Consider the following 20,937-nt stretch of genomic DNA (forward strand, 5'->3'; position numbering starts at 1 on the left):
CAAAGGTTTTTGTTGTAACTTTTGACGAAATAATTTGATGAAAAAATCTTATAAAAATCAGTGTTGACATTTGTTGGTAATATTTATTTTTAAATGACTAAAAAACAGTGTTACACAGTTCTGTAAATGCGATAAAAAAGCGTCGCGGGTAATTTGGGTCAAAACTAACATTTTTCTGGCAAGCCCTGCTACCTAACAGAATAAATTAATTTTGTAACGGGACAGTGTCTCTTTTATCTAATGCAAGTATTTCTAAATATTTCTTATGGCAGTGCAAAAACAAGCTCACTGGAGCGTATCAATTATTGTGAAAAGTTAAACTTTAATTTATTTTTTTTCAGTTGTGTGTTTTACGTAGAAAATCATGCAAAATACCGTGTAACAATACAAATAGCTGTTGGGCAGTCGAAGAAAATCATGCAGTTAACGTTTTTGGTGGTAACCCTAGTTTGCCTCGTGGCGATGGTCACTGCTCAAGGTCGAACCAAGGGCAGCTACCCGCCCCTAGAAGACGTGGCAAAATTCAAAAAGATAAGGACGGCTCCCGCAGGTGGAACTTGTGGCCACCCGACTCCCTCCAGTTTCTGTGCTCCTGTGGACTCAAGCGCAGGGCTCGAAAATAAGGCTTGCACTCAAAAAACTTGCGACCAACAGTGCCCGGGACGAGATAGGGAAAAAGACCCCGATACCAGGTAAGAACCGGGTGTTTTCGAAACAAAATTAAACCCAACTTCTGATACTTAAGTTAGAACTATCTGGAAGTAGAAAATGTACAAAAATCTCTCCATTCCTTTGAAGGCTTTGTGTTGCAAAACGTGGAAGGGTTTTGAAAAAATGAATGGTATAAAATCATGAAATCATAAGTCGAGTCAAAGGTTTACGGATATAATGTTCAATAGAATCTCAACCTCAACTTCAGCTCAAACATGCTGCAAATTGTATGTCTTTTCAGCTCGACAGGCAATCACATGCTTGGATATTCTTCTATGAAATACCCATTATTCATTTCGTTATGGAGCTTTTTCTTTCGATTTTCTACCACAGATAAATAAGAAAATATTGTTTTCTGTGAAACAACTACGATGTAAAGATGGCATGAGTACCTACCAAAACCACAATTTAAAAAGAACTGGGATGATTGTTTGATATGTCCGTGTCTTTACAGTTCACCCTTCCGTTTTATCAACGTGCTCGACGGCGAGAAAGGAGACTGCGTGGTACCGGATTACACAGACATGATAATACAGGGACAGCCATCTTTTCTGTTCTCCAACAATCCTAACTGTCGATTCGCACCTTCTCAAGTCACCAAGATGGATCCGAGAGGACATTTCACACTCAGCGTTTGGATAAAGCAAGCTCCTCGAAACGCAGGGTTAGTCGATGACTTTGTTTCGTGTCTAGTACAAGGGATTTTATAACATTAAACAACTCCTTGCAACTATATAGATTACTTCTAGTATTATTCGTGTAAATCAAAGTCACGAACTTCTAATGTTAACCTGACGATCACTGTACTTTCAGTAATAATAGTACACACTTAAGCAGAAGCTTTAATATAGGATCAGCCTGAAAAATTCAAGGAAATATTTAACCCTATAGGCATCGTCAGAAACAATAAATCCATTGAAACTATAAAACGCAAGATATTTTAACACATGAAACAACAACTTGCCACTATTATATCGTTTGGATTGATGCGCACAGTCTTTACTATTCTATTGATCACGAGGGTTTATTAAAATAACTATGAAAAGCACCGATGAAAATTATTTTCCAGGGTGATATTTGAGAAGCAAGGCGGACCGAGGCGCCCACAGTTCACAGTCCTCGCAGTGCTGGTATCCCGGATGTCGGTTGTGATCCAGTATCTGAATAACCTCGGACGACCCCAGTATCACCCCTTCCCAGTAAGCTTCCCCTCCAACGAGTGGCACCACTTGACCATCCAGGTGTACCAGCGTGACGTCAGCATATTTGTGGACGGTCCGGGGGCCGACGGGACCCCAGCTTTCTCAACCAGACTTAACTCCCCCATGGTGGATGTCAACATCAGTCCTCGTGTGATTGTGGGGCAGAGAGTCAGAGGTGAGTGATGTTGAGTTTTAATTTGTTTTGGTTAACGTTTATATAGCAAACGTTGCAACGTTAAAGTTGTATTCACAAATGGTTTGGCTTTAAAAACTTTGCAACCTTGCAATAAAATAAATAATTTCTTCCTAAATAAATTTCAAAGTTAAATGTCACAATGACTGTAGCTTGAACTGAAGTAAGTTCTTTGCTGTAACAAAATACCTAACATAAAGGATGGAACTCCTCGTCTGGTCTTGCCTTGTTTATCGATAAAGAATTACCCTCTCTCTACAACAGTAAGTCAGGTGTCACGTGGTCCTCTGTTGTCATGCATGACTGGTGTCACGTGCTGTCATACCTATGACATGATCGTCGTGATCATGTGATTATCGTGTCGTCACGTGCTTTGCATTGTCTGGTTTTGAACAAATCAACATTGGTGTCGTCATCATACCAACATATTGTGTAAAAAACAGGGAGAAAATTTTGCAAAAGTGGTTTCGCCGCGTTCTGTGACTGATCACGTGACGCGGCAAGCGGTGTCAACTTGTTCTTTTTTCTTGCGTTTTTTGTTGGTCGGTGTTTCAATTACTCCGTCATGAACGTGAAGAAGCTGCACCGTTTGTGAGACGCAACGTTGTTTGAAATGCAACTTCAGTTGACGGGTTGCCTGAAACGGCAAATAGAAACCGCTATCTTTTGTTAAAAGCAGTCATTCGTGTAGCAACTGTATTCATCATGACCCGTTTCGTTGTGACGTCACAGGTACGAAACAATTCCTCGGACGTATGCAGGATTTCCGGTGGTACAACAAAGTTCTAACAAATCGTGAGATACAGGAAATCGCCACTGGGGTATTCCCCGAAATCAATATCGTCTCAAAATGTCTCTGTCCCTCGGGGTTTCCCCGGGTTCACCCAGTGCAGGAAAGGTTGGTGTTATTGATTTTTTCACTGACGAAGATTTCTATCAATTGTTCTAATCAGAAATCATAGGAGGCAGCTCGATAGACGTTGGTTCCTTTGAAAAAATTGTTTCGAAATAAACAGAAACGTCGATTTTACTTACCTAAGTTTGCTTTCGAATCAGCATTATAGAATAGTTGTAATAGTAAGCACTATAGATAACCTGTACATCGGTTTATTTAATTCAGTTTACTTAGTGTCACATTTACTTTTAAACTGAGGATTAACCCTTGATGGGAACGTTAACAAAAACGTCGTGAAATGCGCATGTGATTGTTGTTGAAGCGATCATCGAATTAAAATCGCATCGATGACTCATCCAAAATAAAAGAACTTGCTTTCCCTACAATACCTGCAATACGTTGTTCAGCATTTGACCCATCTTGCTATATTTAGATTCTGCATTCCTAACGGAGTCCAAGACACAGACACGACCATCCGTGAGCTCAGACTTTCTCCTGACGCGCATCCTCTTGATTACATCACTGATGACGATCTTTCAACCACGTGGGTTTCGGCTGATGACCTTTATATGCCTGGAGGTCTTTCCTTAACCATCGATCTCGAAAACGGGGAATACCAGGTTGGTCTATTCGCCTTTTCTTGGAAGTTGTTCTCACGCACTTTGTAAAAAATATTCTGAACATGCCATTGTGTCAGAACTGCTAAAAGCAACTTTGTTTAAAACCTGAAAGTGAAATTAGGATTCCTCCAAATAAATCCTTCGGATTTGTTATTCTAAATTGTCCATTCCTAAGCTTATGACCAATAATATGTTGCATTTCCGATACCTACAAATACAAATAACACACACGTAAAGCGAACAACTGCACTGAGGAGACGTTATAGGTCGAAACAGTGCTTTGCTGTTTGTAGCACATACGTAAAGTTATAAACAAATCGAATAGAGGAAGATATATGCTTGCATTGTGTCGGTTATAAGTCCAGTCGAACTCTGTCGTTAAATTATTGATGACTGCCAAAGATAACTGCAAAACGATAAAATAAAAAATGTCGTTTGGTGCAAAAAACTTTAAAAAAAATAACAACCCAACGCACGTCGCTTATTACAAAGTGGATTCAGGGAGACTTGTTTTCCACAGATCTTCTACGTGAAGATGTATTTCTATAGTCCCCAACCAAAGATGATCACGATTAGTCGAATCTCGAACGCAACAGCAGGAGACATGGAAGCCTGGGGATACTTTGCTGACGATTGCTCCATCCGGTTCTCGGTCCCAAACAACGCCCCTCTTTACCTTCCAACCTCTGTGGGGTGCTCCCAGTTTGCTCCGTAAGTCATGCTTTAACGTGCTGTGTGTGTTAGTGTACTGATGTAAAAATTTATACCAAAATCAGGTTTATGGTAATTTCGTATTGACAAAAGTGAGAGTTTGGATATATACGTTCAAAACCTTTCCACTATTTTATTAAACACGCAGGCCTATTTATTGTACCTACATTTCACTTTATAAACATGACAAATATTCTACTTACCGTGTTGCAGAAAACACATTGTCGTCGGCACTTAATTTGTTGAGGCATTATTGTGGTTTTGAGCGTTTTGAAAACGCTTTATAAATAATCGTTTTCCGTCGGCCTAGCACTCGTGACTGTTTAAACATAAATACGCGGGATCAGTTGTGAAACCTCATCTTTACATTTGTGATCATTTTTTGATGACATTTGGGCCCAAGAATGACAAGTTTTTATTGAAGTAATTTGGTTTCATAAAAAGTCTTTTGTGAAAAGGACGGATGCGATTCTCTACCGCAACAGTACAGTGACCTTCGACCTTCTCCAGAAGGGGGGAAACCCGAGACCAGGACAACACGATTTCTATGGAAACCAAGATCTAATGAACTTTGTAAAGGCATCTAAGGTGAAGCAATGGCTAAGATATTGACATGGTTTCAATGTTGCTTTGGGATTTCACCACTTGATAGAACTATATCAAGTACCTTGTGTTTAAATATTAAATTGTTGCATCAAATCATGCTGTTTTGTGTGACGAAAAATTTTATCGGCACCAACAATTGTGATTTTCCTTTACCTTGTTTGTGAATCGAACTGAGTAATCCAATTTACCACAATGATATTTGAAATATTTATGTTCTCATACTTTTCCGAACAGGTCCAAGTACGGTTCCAGTTCCAATACTTTACCCAAGCCAACACAGTCCACCTCAATCATCAATATTATGGACTTAAGGGAATTCAGATTGTTGGAAAGTAAGTTTATTTTCATCAAAGAAAAACTCTTCATAATATGCGTGTGGTGATTTAAATTCTGACTCACATTACAAACAAGTGGGTGAAAAGTTGAACAATAAATTGTCAAGTGAATGCAGCAGTTTCAATGAACTTTCGCTTCTGCCTTTTAGATGTAATTGCCACGGCCATGCTGAGGCTTGTGACACTTCAGTCAATCCGTACAAATGCCAATGTGTGGAGGAAAGCAACACAGATGGCAGCATGGTGGGTTTATATTTGTACCAATTGTTAATTTGCAACCAACCTAAATTCTTATTTTTACCGACTTTCTGTCCCAATAAAGTTTTTTTGAAAAGTTGAAAGAACCTCACACTTCTCTCTTGAAGTCTATCTATTTATACAGATCTGAAAAACAAAAAATTGTGAACGTTTTTTTTTGCTGTAATGCAGTGCGAGCGTTGCAAGCCGCTTTACAACAACAAGCCTTACCATATGGGCGACAACACAGCCCCGTACAACTGCCAGAAGTGTCAGTGTAACTCCCATGCTGACAGTTGTCACTATGAGGAGGGGAGAGATGAGTTTCCTGGGGATTACAGCAGAGGAGGAGGAGGAGTTTGCGACAACTGCAAACATCACACATCAGGTTTAGCACTTGGATTGTAAGACTCCAACCAGGCCTATACTACCGGACTCGTGAATATCATTGCTTGCGTTGAAAGGCCAGGTCATCTCTATAATCTTAACGCGATAATGAGGGCCAGGCACTTTATTCCTCTCAAACGCCCTGATGCTGACTGATTTTGGACGTCGTATGAGAAATACTTGTGTATTTTAATGCAGCTTTAACTGTGTTTGTCCTACATATTGGATTGCTAATATCTTTAAATCGTTTTGAACTTACTTGGCTTACCTAAAATATGACCTTTAAATCCACTTTGAATTTTGCTTCATGGTAAACACAACATTTCACCGCATTTCACCACAATTTGCCACATTTCTTCACTCAGGTCTACACTGCGAGCAATGTTCCGAGTTCTTTTTCCGCAAATCCCACAAGGAGTTGGATGCTGAGGATGTTTGTACTGCGTGTGCTTGTAACAGGAAGGGGAGCGTGAACGAGACGATGGACTGCGAAAAAGTGGGTTAAACTTGAACACAAAATTTGAACGCAAACTTTATGAGATTTTTTACAAACTTTTCATTGACCATAATTGTAAAGAAGTCCCGCCTAAATTTTCCAAACAAGTTGGTTTGATAAATCTCCGTTGAGCTATTGCCAGAAGAGCAGTAGTAAGAATTTTTTTAATATCTAGCAGCTAACGTAGCCTGATAGTCTCAGACTATCGTCTAGATATAAACATTTTAACTTGACTGCACTGTTTTGATTAATGGCGTTAAAATTATCTGTATCTGTTTCATGCAGAGAAATACGCTTAAGCACAGAAGCACGTGATTTTTTTAAGTTTACGTTTTTCCTTTGTCTAAGCAACACCCGAATGCACGTTTGTTCCCACTGTTATGTTACTCGCAGATTGATGGTCAGTGCAACTGCAAGAGCAAAGTTACGTCACGACGATGCAACATTTGTATTGACGGTTACTACAACCTTGACAAGGACAACGTTGAGGGATGTGAGGAGTGTGCTTGTTTCCTAGCAGGGACGGTCAATAGAAGTATCTCTTGCAACCAGGTTTCAGTTCTATTTTAATTTTAAAAAAAGAACTTGAACGCGTGTGAACAATAAAAATGCAAAATAAAAAAATGGCATGGGTGCCGATAAAACCATAAGGGTTATCGAGTCAGGCGGCCATAACCGCATATACCTTGGAAACTTTGTACAACAATTCACAATTGTTGAAGGTCCGACGAGTATTGGAATTTAAGTGGTTTGCTTGGAGTATTTTTATTATTTTTATGTTAGTGAAGTGAACATTGTGCCAGCCAGCAAGGTTACACCAGCTCCGCTGCTGACTATGATAGTGTTATCGGACAACCAACCTATTCAACGAAACCCTGATCGGGATTCGTGACCTGGATATCCTGGGTTCAAATCCCAGTGGTCTACAACTTTATTGTACTATACAAGTCTAAACGGCCTGCGCCCCATTATATACTGTGACACATTTTGCTTCTGTTCAATGTATTTCTTTCCACATAGAGGAGTGGTCGGTGTGAATGCCGCGAGAACGTTCGAGAACGTCAATGTACAACTTGTCTGTACGGATTCAAGAACCTCACGGATTCGAATCCTCTAGGATGTGAACCGTGTAACTGTGACAGGATAGGAGCCATGAATCAATACTGCAACTCGCTAAATGGACAGTGCGAATGCAAAGCCAACGTACAAGGTCGGTACGAACTGGTAATAAAAAATGATCGATTGAAAATGATGACGTCACAAGCGGTGACAAGGTTTTGTGACGTTGTTTTTTTTTGTGAAAAGGTTTCTTGATTATCCTCTCTGTCATTTATTCCATAAGATTAGATTTGGATGAAATTATTAATCTAGTTTGAGGATAGTTTGGTTGATTAAGAAACTATTTTCAAACCTCAGTCACCAGCAGAACTAAAAAAACTCAATAGGTCGAAATGGTGTGCGTAACAGCTCACTAGTTTTTGGAGTATACAACCCTGGGTTTGGTTAACTAGGCAACTAATTTTATTCGTTTTTTGGATGTCAACGTCTAAGCAAGGCACAACTGTTTCGTCACAGGTATGTATTGTGACGAATGCAACGATGGGTTCTGGGGTCTCTCACTCAACGGGTGCCGCCCTTGCGCTTGTAACATGGCCGGAACCGAACCCGGAACCATTTGCGACAAGGTCACGGGTCAGTGCGTCTGCAAAGCCAACACAAGGGGGCGCACGTGCAATGAGTGTGTGGACGAGTTTTACAACTTGAACGAATCCAATAGATTGGTAAGTATTGTCTTAAAATGTTCCGTTAAAAAGAGTTAAAGGTTGCTTTAACTTATGAGAGTCATACTGTCGTTTTTCTGCTGTTGCAACGGAAAGACAAATGTTGTATGGTTGACTTTACTGTATTTTGCTGGTAAATAAACGTAATTTTCATCGCATTATTGTTTTGATGACACTGCAATGTTAGTTGACTGGCCTTGACCTAAACTATGATGTCTTATTTTATTAATATTTTCAAGTCAATGCATTTGTTCAATACTCAAAGTACTTCAAAATTTTCCTTAATTAAAAATCTTTTTAAACGATAGTTCTGCTAAATTCTAAGTTGCCACAAAATGTGCTTCAGGGTTGTGAGTCGTGCAGTTGTGATGAGCGAGGGACAGTGGGAGGTTCCTTGCTCTGTGGGAAGGAGGACGGTCAGTGCGCTTGCAAGGGTAACGTCAGAGGGAGGGTTTGCAATATATGCAGGGGAAACACCTTCGGGTTGAGGAGTTCACTGGTGACTGGGTGTGAACCTTGCAACTGTGACCCTAAAGGTGAGAATCAAAAGTTCGTTGCTGACGCTGCCATACATACTGTCCAGTTAACACAGCGGCTCTTCTGGCAAATAAAATATTTAATGGCTTTTCATTCGTTGCTCAGCAACGATCCACATAAATAGTATTTTTCCAGATAAGCTTTTGAGTTGTTGTGTGAGATTAAAAGGATGATTTTGGAAGGTGAAGTTTTCGAAAAGTAAGATTTATTCAAAACACCGCAAAACCTTTCCTGTGTTGTACTTCCTGCTTCCCTCAGTTTGTAACTCCCTTTATATTTTTGCACAAATCACAAACGTATGATGTTGCGACAGTTGCAATAAACAATACAAACTATAAAAGTAATGATATTCCACTCAATTATTGGGTTTGTGCATGTGAGTAACATTTTAACCGTTACATCCACTTTCAGGGACTGCATTCGGAGACCAGATGGCTCCACACGAGTTGGTTTGTAATTCAAACAGTGGACAGTGCGCTTGTTTGCAGAGTAGAGAAGGAAGAAGTTGCGATCAATGTTCTCCAGGTATTAAATACCCATCTTTAAATTCAGGAAAACACGTAAACTTAGAGGCGCACAGCTAAAAAGAAACAGCAAAACTTACAACGACCAAAGGAGCATGAGTTAAAAAGACTGGGGCCAATGTATAACTAACATTAGTTAATGTTGGTTCCTCTCCAAGATTTTAATTCTGATTCTTTTTTGTTTAAGGTTTCTATCTTCCCGCCAAAAACGAATCCGGTTGCTTGGTGTGCGACTGCCACCCAGTGGGCAGCACGAGTCAAGTTTGCAACAACGTCACAGGGGACTGCCCCTGCAAGCCTGAAGACACAGGAGCAGGTATGTAATATGTTAATACCAGTTTTCATCACAACAATTCTTCAAACAAAATACGTAAGCCCTTAGCAATGCTTCTAATAGAGAATGACAGCAAATCGACACACAAAGAATGTCTTAGAAACAACTAATCTACTATATTTCAAACACTCTATGAAGCAAATATTTTTTCGTACATGAAACATGACAATGTTAACAACAATATGGGCCAGTCTTTTTATTCTCAGAATTATGAGCAAATCCGTTAATAGTGTTCCTTCCATGAAGCAGTTGAGGTAAAATGTGAGTTCACTGAACAGGAAGATATGTTTAAGGTTTGACTGGTCGTAGATGCGACGAGTGCGATTCAACATTCTGGAACTTTCACCCCTTGTTCGGTCTGTGTGAAACGTGCGGATGTGACGTAGCCGGAAGTGAAAACAGCGAATGCAATGTCATAACCGGTAAACCTTTGGTGCTTATGCTTACAGGCATGTGGCAGAAGTAACACTGAATATTATCTTTTTGCCAGGTCAATGTGAATGCAAGGGGAATGTGATTGGGAAGCAGTGTGATGCATGTCGACCCGGATCGAGTCATCTCAGTTTGTCGAATCCAATGGGATGTTATTCCCACCCCGAGCAACAAGCGGCACCCACAGAGGTTTGTAATCTTCTCACACAAACAGTTATTAGTTTCAAAATTTCCAGACTTTTCTGGAGCAGCCATAGTATTGGGTAAGACTATTGCATTTTATTGTTCCTGAAGTTGCAACTTCCATCAGCTTATATTTCATCTAGCAATACAATGGACCTTAAAAACGTAAAAATTTGCGTTGAGTTTATAATTGTGACGTAAACACTGTCCACGCTGTTCTTTTCAACGTCCAACTTATTAACTTGTTTCCAGAGTAACGTGACGTCACGATGGATATCTATGACGTGGAACCCCCCAGATCATCCGAACGGCGACTCTTTGGTCTACAAGCTGCATAGGAACTCGGAACTCGTTCACACTCTAAACAATAGCAGGTACTTAAGTTTGTGGATTGGCTTTGTTGATGACAAAAGTATTCCTTGTCGTTGGGGTCAATGTTAACATATGAATGATATCCTAGTGCTATCTTTATTGTTCGGGTTATCGTGTAGATGCAACACTAGGAAGAATTTTTTTGTAGCATAGGAGAGATGCGTTTAAACTTTATCCCGAAGAGTTTATTCTGAGACATACTAAACGACTGTTATTGAAAAACAATATTTTGGCATTGAAGTAACTTTATAAAATTAACATAAATACATTTCCCTGGATAATTTGCGTGTTTTTAAAGCCATCCATGCAAATAAAAAGTACAATTACATTCTAGTCCATTCTCGGAATCGTACGAATACAATGACACCGACTTGTTGCCGTACACCACATATGATTACTTCATTGAAACGAGCAACATCGGAGGATCTGTCAGAAGCCCGAGGTTGCGGGTTCGAACCCTTGCCGGGATACCCACTGGAGTTCCACCCCTGACGGTTTCAAACATTAAGGCCAGAAGTGCTCATTTTGCTTGGGCCAAACCACATGTGGCGCATGGACCTATTGAGACATACGTGTTGCAAGTATGAGAGATTATGCTTAGTTTCACATATTTCAGAAATAATTTGATTTTGACGTCATATGTTGTTAAATCCTCTGTGGCAATTTTTAGCACATTTTTTTAAAACTTACAACCCAATAGTCATAATGGTTGTTTCTCAAAACTTTCAATATATCGCACACTGTTACTAATATGTAATTTCAAGTCGCAAAGAAAAAAGACAAATCCAAACTATGGCCCAAATTTTCTGATTAAAGAGCAAGTAGTACTGTAACTAATTGTCTTACCTTTACTTCAGTCTGTGACGACGCGAGTTGATGACGTGGTAGAGGTGCATTACCGTGGACTGATGACGTCAGTGGCAGTGGAAGACTTGAATCCATTCACAAACTACACTTTTACACTTCGGGCTTGTACAAGTGGGGGGTGCGGAGACAGCAAGCCCGTAGTTGTCATGACGCCAGAGGACAAACCTCAAGGTCAAACTCCTCCCCAGATCACACCAATCTCTAACACGTCAATGCAAGTCACGTGGTCTCCGCCTGACCAGGCCAACGGTAAATATATGTTGGTAATTTTGTGTTCGAACTTTCTTACATATAAACATATCAATGCGTACCGACTTTTTTATGCCTAATATGTTAATATGTAAGAAACTATGCTTCTCCCCAAAAAGGCATCATAAGTTTCTGTGACTTCTTATTAAAGTATTGTTAATTTGAATTACTGAAGTAAACTAAACCCAAATCCTGCAACTCTATACAAAGAACCAAAACTTAAAATTCTTACACCCCCCAGGTATAATCAACCAATACGAAGTCATGATGAGGGGAAAACCCGGGGATGACGGGGTGAACCGACCCCTCCAAAGGGTTGTGTTCAGGAGTCACGGTGCCTACGATCCACGTCCTGCTTCACCCAATGCATACAACCCCCTTAACCCTCCCGAATCCAACTTCACCCAGGATGGTTTGGATCCATTCACTCAGTATGAGTTCCTCGTGTCTTCCTCAAACACACTGGGGGCGGTACAGAGCCCGTGGGCCACTGCTCGAACACTTGAGGGCAGTAAGTAACTAGGTCAAATTCTTTTGAGAATTTTTGCTGGTCATTTGCATGTTTGTGGCAAATCAATGCCAAAAAGTCTGCTTTAAACAAATGGATCATACGAGACTAATTGTCTATGAAACTTAGAAATGTCAAATCTCCAATAAAACGGCTGTAAACATTGTTATTCTGTATATTTAAACCCGTTAAACCCGCAGAACAGTTTGTGCAAGAAATGCACAGATCGACATGTAGTGTTTGCAAACGTATCTCCATTTATTTATGTCAGTTTATACTTCTGTGGTGAAAATATTGTATTGAAAACCAATTGTTTTGTTTCATGTGTACTTTTAAACGGCATAAAATTGAGCTGCAGACAGTTGCCAGGTCTCATTAGAACAGCTAGCGACTAACGACAGGCTTTCGGGTTAACTAGTCGCATTTATTTTGTGTTTCTGCAGCCCCCGTCTTCATGCCTGCCCCTAAACTCAACCCAATATCGTCGTTTGAGATGAACATCACTTGGGAAATCCCCCATCCCGTTACTGAGGTTCGAGGTCTCGTGGTGATGTATCAGGTGATCTTGACGCGGAACAATACGAGCGGAAATCCTTTCGCGCCGCCTCTGGAGGATGTGGTAAGTGATATAAATTACATTGGGTTGAGAGTCCAAGTAGTTTGAAATAAAAGATTCTCTATTGGCTGAACTTGTTTGAGGCCTTTCCTGATTAGTTTTACGGATATTTGAAACACCATTACTACCGGATACTTTGGGTTAAATTTAACATTTTTGTTGTAAATTTCAGGTAATTTATTCGTGCGGGCCGAATATTCACCACTTTCTAGCAACTGGTTTCGAGCCTTTCTCCTTCCACAAGATAAAAATGAATCTTTGCAACTCTGTTTCGTGCGTGTTGAGCACTGAGTCCAACGCAACCACACTCCCAGCAGGTTATTGTCTTTTTCTGCACTAAACTGCTGTCGTCCAGTGCAGTGTTTCTAAACTGTTGGTCCGCGTTCAAGTTGATTAGCTGACCTTCAGTTTTCTTAGTAAATGGATTTGTTCTAGTGTGTGGTGCCAACTTTAACCGAATTGAAAAATATTTTCATTGCAATGTGTTATATTCTTTGCCGTTTAGTTTAGATTTTTCGAAATCACCGGGCCGTTAAGATTGTTTTAAATTTTACCGATCCACAAGTACAATACGGTTAAACCATTTAGTTCTAGTAATTGCGATTTTCGAACGCCGTACTTTTGTTCAGCCCCACAGGATCAACATCCACCGACTCCCACGCAGCGCACTGAAAACTCCATCAAGTTAAAATGGAACGATCCCGACCACGTGAACGGGCCCCGCCCCACCTTCACTCTCTACCGCTCCCGAGTGGCTTTCTCACGACCTCCCATAGAAATGTCACGCGGCGTTCGCTTCCCGGGAAAGTCCCATGTGCGGTTTCCCCCTTCGGTGGTTCCCCGCGATGCTTCGTACACTGGAATCCAACTGAGTTTCCGGACCCACGAGGAAGATGGACTCCTCTTTTTCGCAGCATCACCTCTATCGTCTGGAGGAGTCCGCCAGGAGTACGTGGTGTTGCAACTAAGAGCTGGAAGGCCGTGGTTCCTGTTCGACGCACAAGTAAGTATTTGGTTTCTACCATTTTTATATGAAGAGTTAATCAAGAGCATGAATTATTGATTAAAACGTGAAGCAAATGAACAATAAATGTGCAAAATAAAATAACACGGACGTCGATAAAACCATATGAGTTTTCATGTCAGACTCCCATGTGAAGGTGATTATATATTTTCGTACATACACAAAAAAGTATATCTAGGAGCATTGGAGTTCCACAATCAATTTCCCAACTCTCAACCAAGTTTGTAGCAATTGTCAGTAAATTACTGTGTACATTGTGTTTTGTTGCTTTTTTGTCAAACGATACCGTGGTTTAAACGTCTAAAACATGAACAGGACAACCCTACAGCTGTTACAACCACCAATGACGGGGGGAGGAAATACAACGATGGTGAATGGCATCGTATAGAAGTGAATCGATTCAACAGGGATGGATACATGGAGGTGGACGAAGTTAACACAGGGTACATGATATTATATAATCAATGCAGCACAATGGTTTCGTAAACATGTATAAATGCATATTCTCGAGTGTTTGCCTCCACATCTTTGCGAATTTGTTTTCGTGTTGAAAGTTAACTAACTTAACCTTACTTTACTGTAGGGTCTAACTTGTGCCATATTAACTTCTTTAACACCTGCTTCACAGGTACGCCACGAGCCCCATGGAAACCACCGTGATAGGGGTAAACGATGGTGTTTACGTGGGCGGAATTCCAGACGACCTTGATCTTGGTCGGCCAGATGACCTTGGCAACCACGTGGTTGTGCGCCAAGGTCACATAGGTTGCATAAAAGACATTCGCGTTCAGCGCAACGGTTCGCTCGGCCAATGGAGTAACGTCACGTGGAACGAATCTGACCAATGGCATCGCGCGTATGACACGTGGCAAGGTTGTCCTGTCAGCTTGAGTCGCCCTGCCGTTCACTTTCTCGGTAGAGGTCACTTAAAGCTCTCCGTGACCTTGGGTTTTCTCGATCCATCGGTTTGGAGCGTCGAACTTCGCTTTCGAACCGAGTTCCATTCCGGAATTCTGTTTTACGCCGGGGGAGTGAAGAGTGATGATTTCATGATGGCGACACTCCACAAAGGAAGATTAAGGTTCGTGGAACTTATATTCTCGAATATCGCGTTTACGTCATTAGGTGCTTGTTTGATCCTAATAAGCTCACGCTAGATATGGTAATATTTCTTGAGGGAGTGGATTCAGCATCCAAATATAAACAGTGTTCAGTTCACAACTTCCCGATGGTTTTATTATGTATAATTCTATGCAAACAAACCATTTATGAATAATTATTTAAACTTTGTTCTGCATCATGGTTCACAGGTACATTGTATCGACTTCAACAAATGATGCGAAAGAAGTGGACTATTTGGTCACAAATGGTTCAACGAACACTCTTTGTGACGGAGAATGGCACACTGCATTGTTTCGTAACACACGAAATCGACTTTCCATTGAAGTTGACGGCCGACCCGGTCTAAACGAAACGACATTTTTCCATGCACGAAATTCGATGACCTTTGACCTTAGCCATGACCTTTATCTCGGCGGTGTCACCACTTCAAGGTTAAACAACCTGGTGACGTTGCTGGATGAGGATTCGAGGTCGTTCGGCGGCTGTATAAGCCAGCTGTCAATCAACAGGCGGGGCTTGGGCTTGTCACGTGATGTGGAAGAAGCTGTGAACGTGGATTTGGACGGCTGTCCCCAGGGGGCGTCAGAGGGCGCTCAAACTGTGACGTTTAGCGGCGAAGGATCCGGAGCGGTAGAGGATACAATTTATATTATATCGGACGCTCACGATATTGTCAAGGACTTTGGTCATAGAAATCAATGCATGGAGTCGCCCATGGAAATCGTACACACCGGCGAAGGTCACGTGTTTGATGACGTCAACCTGGATGGACACGGATTTACGCGTTATCTCTACAAGGTATTCTGTCAACAAGCGCGAAACGATGCCAAACAAATTTCAACCAATCACGTTTCTTCATTAGGTCACGAGTTCCAACGCAGGCGGAGAGGCGCAAAGTTCCTGGGCAGTGGCAAGATCCGGTGAGGGGATTCCCCAAACCTTACCTGTGCCTTACAATGAACGAAGCGTCAGCGGCACGGAGATCGAGGTCCACTGGAGGCGCCCTCTGCGTGCAAACGGTGTCGTTCTCAACTACACGTTGTTTGCAACCGAATTACAAGGTGAGATCGTATTTAATAAAAGATTGTCAATAAAATTACCATGGATGTTGATTGCCGTACGTTTTTTCATTCGGAATTTGTACTCTTGGTAACTGATAACAATGCAAAAGACAAACATCGCCAGGCAACAGAAAACAATTATCAAGTTATCGACATTGAGCTTGTTTAAAATTACCTCCCCCATTGAAACCGCAATGATTTTAACGACCGCAATTTCGTTTAGTTCCATCCGACGAAACTCCAACTCCGAATAACTCTTCGGTTAGAAAAACGTACCCGGGGGATTTCCACCAAGGAAGGATAACCGATCTCACTCCGTACACGAACTACAGTGTCAGTATTGAGGCTTGCACTAAGCGGGGTTGCACCAACAGCGAAGGTAGCGTCGTCTTGCAAACCTTGGAAGAAATACCCAATGGAGTGAGAGCGCCCACTACCAGAGTAACTGCACACCTTATGTTGATCCTCTGGGTGGAGCCAGACGCCCCCAACGGTCGCATCACCCATTTTACACTGTTCCACAATGGCAGTGAGATTTACACTGGACTCAACACCTCGTTCACAATACGGGGATTACCCGTTTTCACAGCACAGAGATTTAAGATCGAAGTTTGCACGGGCGCCGGATGTAACATCAGTCAGGAAGTGACGTTATATTCCGGTCAGCTGCCTCCAAGTCACGTGGACCAGCCGATGGTCACGGTTCGCGGCCCACATACAGTCGAGGTTCGTTGGTTGGAACCTGCCATGATGAATGGAATTCTCGACCGTTATGTTCTGTATCTCCGCAACGAATCGTATTCTGGGCTTGGCGTTGTCGTTTATAACAACACAATGCCTATTCTGGAACACACTCTCGAAGATTTAATCGCTGGCACGCAATATTACGTCACACTGGCCGTTTGCACAGAAGGCGGATGCAAACTCAGCAGCGCCACACCGTGTCAAACAAAAGAGAGCGTACCGGAAGATGTTCCACCGCCAGATGTAAGTGCGATATCGCCGCACGCATTTCGCGTATCTTGGAGGAAACCCGCTCTCCCTAACGGTGAGATCACGCTCTACAGTTTGTACCAGAACGACGTCCTCATACGAAACTCCTCCGATCCTGGAAGTGTGGAATTGGGAGGATTAAGCCCATGGAGTCGCCACAAGTTCCGGTTGAGAGTTTGCACGAAGAAGGGATGCTCCTTCGGTTCGGAAGAAGCGAAGAGGACAAGGGAAAGTCCTCCCGAGGGTCGGGTCCACCTTGACGTCACTGCCCTTGACTCAAGGTCACTTGACGCACGTTGGGATACACCGCGTCGGCAGAACGGCAGGATGCAGTACAGCGTGTTATGTGACGGTCTCTTCTATCACGACCCTGCCGCCGGGGATTATGGGATCGTTCGCGAGTCACGTGTTATGCTGACGTCACCGGACACGGATGAATGGAAACGCGTGGAGGGCCTTATACCGCATTCCGAGTATATTGTTAAGGTTGGTCTGTGTTGAGCAACGGGCGTTCAATTAAATATCCCTACCTTGATTTAGATCATTCATTTCTTCTCATGTTTCTTCTGCTAAATAACAATGGGAAAATAACAAAATATGTTGGAATAAACTTGTCATTATTTTATTTCAATTATGAATTATTACCTGCACATTTTCTTATTTTCATTACAATTCTAAATATCCATATGTTTTTGCAGTTTTGCTGTTTTTTAGATGCATTTTAGATAAAACCACATCTTTAAACAGTTGATGTTATCAGTTTATAATTTTTTTACCAGTTTTGTAAGGTAAATATCTGCCTAAATCCCAAATATTTTAACAGGTGAACGCGTCCAACGGTGCCGGATACGTCATCAGTAACATGCGTTCTGTGACGATGCACCCTGGTGCCCCGGATGGGTTTCAGACCCCCAACCTGACCCCGCAATCACCCACGTCTATTCTGATAACGTGGCGGGACCCCGCGCGAAATAACGCCCCTGGAAACTCTTCCTTCCAACTTCAATACCGACCAATTTCACCCCCAGAGAACGAGAAGAATCTATTCGATGACGTCACACGGCAGATGAGTTACCAACTCAGTGGTAGGCGGATTTGTACACAGAGTAGCACTAGTATCTTAAATGAGCAATTAAACATGCTTTGTCTCGTTGGTTCTTAAACACTTGACTAAGGCAAGATTTTTTTCGTATTCAACATAGAGATTCTATGTTAATTGTACCGTTAGTTAAAAACACCATTATTTCCTTTTACAGGATTGCTTCCTTACAAGGCATATGAGTTTCAAGTGATCGCCTCAAATTCTTATGGTTCCACTAAAAGCGGTTGGGTTTCCGTTTACACATTGCAAGATAAACCAAGGTATGGCAACCCCTTATCAGACTATCCCAATTTTAACTTCAAATAACACTTCGTTTTAACTGGTTACGTCTATCTGGCTTGTCGTGAAAGCTTTCTTTGCTGTTCTACATGTTTATATCAGCAGCGCGTCCATTCCTTGCAAACTGTGAAACGTAACATCCCTTGGATGGAATCGAACCAACGCCCTTCCGCTTTACCTTCTACTTTCCACTTTTAGTAAAATCGACCCTCCCATAATCTACCAAGTGGACGCATGGCAAGTCCACGTCACGTGGGAAAGACCAGCAGAGCCGAACGGAGTCATTCGAGCGTATCACGTGTTTGAAAACGAAGTAATGCGTGACGAAGTGGCGGGAAACCTGACGTCATATCAGGCAGATGGATTGGAACCATTCACAACATACGTGTATCGGTGAGAAAATAAATCATTTGTTTTGCGTGAACAAATACAACATAAATGCACAGCATATATAAGGTGGGTAAACTGGTCTGGGCGGATGTGAAACTGATTAAAAAAACGCCCAAAATAAAACGATTCGAAACAGAGTTCATTATTGCAGTAGTTCTGCAGACATTCATTTTTGATTACAAAACATTTTGTCAATCGTTTTTTTTTTGTAAAAAAAATCTTGAGCTGAAATGTTTACCAAGGACACAATGTAATAGAAAAGCTATTCTAATAAGTTATTATGTTCTAACAACGTGCTCTATGTTTGGAGGTCGGATTTTTTAATCAACCCAGGTATTTGAAATAGTAGGATATATTTCTTGTTATCCGCTTGCCTTTCCTCCAGAATCGAAGCTTGTACTTCAGCCGGATGTACGACGAGCTCAGAATCAAAACACGTGATCACTCATGCCGCACCACCAGAGGTCAGTATTTCAATCTTATTTCTAATGTGTAAAGGTGTTTTGGTAGCCGGTTTGAATAATTACAGGTTGTCTAATATTATTTAACAATATATTAATAATACTAACATAAAATACTTTGTGGTGACTTTACAATCACCGTCATCCGTTTGGTTGACATAGTGGAAGTCTTTGCTTGGCTGCTTGGTCAGCAAAGTTGTCAGAAAGTCACACCAGCTGCACTGATGAGACCTTTTAGGTCGAAACAGTGGCCATCTGTCTGCATCTTACACAATTCATATTATTGGCTCCACTTTGCTTATAAAATACTTTGTTTTGAAGTCTAGTTATCAAAAGTTTAAGTTATACTTCTCCAAAAACTATTTAAGATATTTGTTTCTTTGTTGGTGCAACGAACTGCTTGACAAGTTTCAAAAATCAACTGTTATGTAACAACCAATAATCCTATAGGGTCTGGAGGCGCCCGTGCTTCGGTCTGACACTCCAGCCTCGGTTTTGGTTCGTTGGAAACGTCCACGTCTCTCCAACGGAGTTCTGGACAACTATAGACTTGAACGTAGACTCAACGAAAGCGACGAAAGGTAAAAACTACATCTGTTTTCAAGGAAAAATAAACTCGCAACTTCAGACTAAATGTTGGAAATAAATATGTTAATACTATCGTACATGTTCAGTTGAAAGAACAATTTCTTCTGGTTGTGTTGAGATTACGAACTTCTTTCGTACTATATACTAGCTAGTAGGTTCTATAAATTTGTTTAAAACTCATTTTCAACACAGTATCGCTTTCAACACATTTTTGGCAAAGCGTTCTTTGGGCGCCTTGTATTCAACTGCTGGCAACTTGTCAAGTCACTACACCATAAGTTTGGCATTTCTAATCATTTGTCCCTCTACTCTGTAGCGAGGGAAGACTTTTGGGGGCGTTTGTGCCCTCCCAAACGCTTAGATACTTGGACGAATCGCCAGAGTTGCGTCCCTACACTTCATATGAATATCGCGTCATCGCCGCTACTTTGGCAGGGGGAACCACCCCAAGCGATTGGAGTAGCGTGAGAACAAGACCCGGAAGTAAGTGTGTGGCGCACTCAAAAAGAATGAAGAAATGGGACCTATGTAAAATAACAAACTTTCACATAGAAACATTAAATGTGTGTTTACGTCCTTTACATGGTTGCAAGCACAACACTTAACACCGCACAGATCGTCTTTCTGAAAGTTTGTTTTGCCACCAACACTTTACAGCCATTTTGTTGATTTTGGCCATGTTTTTTACTCATATATTGCATAGGACCGTCTGGAATCTTGCCGCCGCAAGTGGGCGTCCTCGGTTCTGAAACTGTTCAAGTAACCTGGGCGGAGCCAATCGAATCAAACGGACCAATCACACGCTACGAAATATCCTTTCCCGACCCAAGAGTTACAATTGAAAACGTCACTTATACGTCATTCAACGTCACTGGGCTAATTCCATTTAACGACTACGAAGTGAGTTACATATTTCTATGAAATTAACTTCATACGTTCTGATACTTTCGAAGTTTGTCCAAGTTTGTCCAAGTTTGTCCAAGTTTGTCCAAGTTTGTCCAAGTTTGTCCATCTTTAGTGATCGGAGTGTTAAATACTTGCCACAAGTTGAATTAGCGTAGTGCCATACACACGTCACATGCACAAGTGGTGTCCCAGATGAAAGCACAGATATATGGATC

General features: G+C 41.5%; 2 protein-coding genes across 2 annotated transcripts in view; both read left to right on the forward strand.

The window, feature by feature from the left end:
* The first annotated feature begins 462 nt into the window (after nucleotides 1–462).
* Nucleotides 463–2,096, forward strand: LOC145890827 (usherin-like). Its single transcript, XM_082981889.1, has 3 exons — nucleotides 463–692; nucleotides 1,166–1,375; nucleotides 1,781–2,096. Exons 1-3 carry the CDS (start codon nucleotides 463–465, stop codon nucleotides 2,094–2,096), a joined length of 756 nt encoding a protein of 251 aa, XP_082838015.1.
* Nucleotides 2,097–2,861: 765 nt separating this feature from the next.
* Nucleotides 2,862–20,937, forward strand: part of LOC145890843 (usherin-like) — a 39,344-nt gene continuing 21,268 nt past the window's right edge. Inside the window, 35 exon segments of the mRNA XM_082981891.1 lie at nucleotides 2,862–3,004; nucleotides 3,435–3,621; nucleotides 4,142–4,332; nucleotides 4,791–4,920; nucleotides 5,173–5,270; nucleotides 5,423–5,516; nucleotides 5,703–5,898; nucleotides 6,263–6,393; nucleotides 6,787–6,945; nucleotides 7,414–7,603; nucleotides 7,969–8,174; nucleotides 8,521–8,710; nucleotides 9,123–9,236; nucleotides 9,423–9,551; nucleotides 9,863–9,991; nucleotides 10,060–10,190; nucleotides 10,437–10,558; nucleotides 10,891–11,137; nucleotides 11,414–11,672; nucleotides 11,914–12,183; nucleotides 12,624–12,799; nucleotides 12,969–13,113; nucleotides 13,426–13,799; nucleotides 14,136–14,263; nucleotides 14,449–14,901; nucleotides 15,131–15,740; nucleotides 15,805–16,003; nucleotides 16,227–17,482; nucleotides 17,820–18,081; nucleotides 18,253–18,358; nucleotides 18,576–18,770; nucleotides 19,153–19,231; nucleotides 19,679–19,809; nucleotides 20,133–20,299; nucleotides 20,520–20,716. Coding sequence (XP_082838017.1) covers nucleotides 2,862–3,004; nucleotides 3,435–3,621; nucleotides 4,142–4,332; nucleotides 4,791–4,920; nucleotides 5,173–5,270; nucleotides 5,423–5,516; nucleotides 5,703–5,898; nucleotides 6,263–6,393; nucleotides 6,787–6,945; nucleotides 7,414–7,603; nucleotides 7,969–8,174; nucleotides 8,521–8,710; nucleotides 9,123–9,236; nucleotides 9,423–9,551; nucleotides 9,863–9,991; nucleotides 10,060–10,190; nucleotides 10,437–10,558; nucleotides 10,891–11,137; nucleotides 11,414–11,672; nucleotides 11,914–12,183; nucleotides 12,624–12,799; nucleotides 12,969–13,113; nucleotides 13,426–13,799; nucleotides 14,136–14,263; nucleotides 14,449–14,901; nucleotides 15,131–15,740; nucleotides 15,805–16,003; nucleotides 16,227–17,482; nucleotides 17,820–18,081; nucleotides 18,253–18,358; nucleotides 18,576–18,770; nucleotides 19,153–19,231; nucleotides 19,679–19,809; nucleotides 20,133–20,299; nucleotides 20,520–20,716 — 7,794 coding nt within the window.

The sequence above is a fragment of the Ascidia mentula genome, chromosome 1, assembly GCF_947561715.1.
Source record: "Ascidia mentula chromosome 1, kaAscMent1.1, whole genome shotgun sequence".
Lineage (NCBI taxonomy): Eukaryota > Metazoa > Chordata > Ascidiacea > Phlebobranchia > Ascidiidae > Ascidia > Ascidia mentula.

Coding starts and splice junctions, on each gene's coding strand:
- LOC145890827 (XM_082981889.1), top strand. CDS start 463: ATGGTCACTGCTCAAGGTCGAACCAAGGGCAGCTACCCGCCCCTAGAA. Junction 693..1,165: donor GAAAAAGACCCCGATACCAG/GTAAGAACCGGG, acceptor GTGTCTTTACAG/TTCACCCTTCCGTTTTATCA. Junction 1,376..1,780: donor CAAGCTCCTCGAAACGCAGG/GTTAGTCGATGA, acceptor ATTATTTTCCAG/GGTGATATTTGAGAAGCAAG.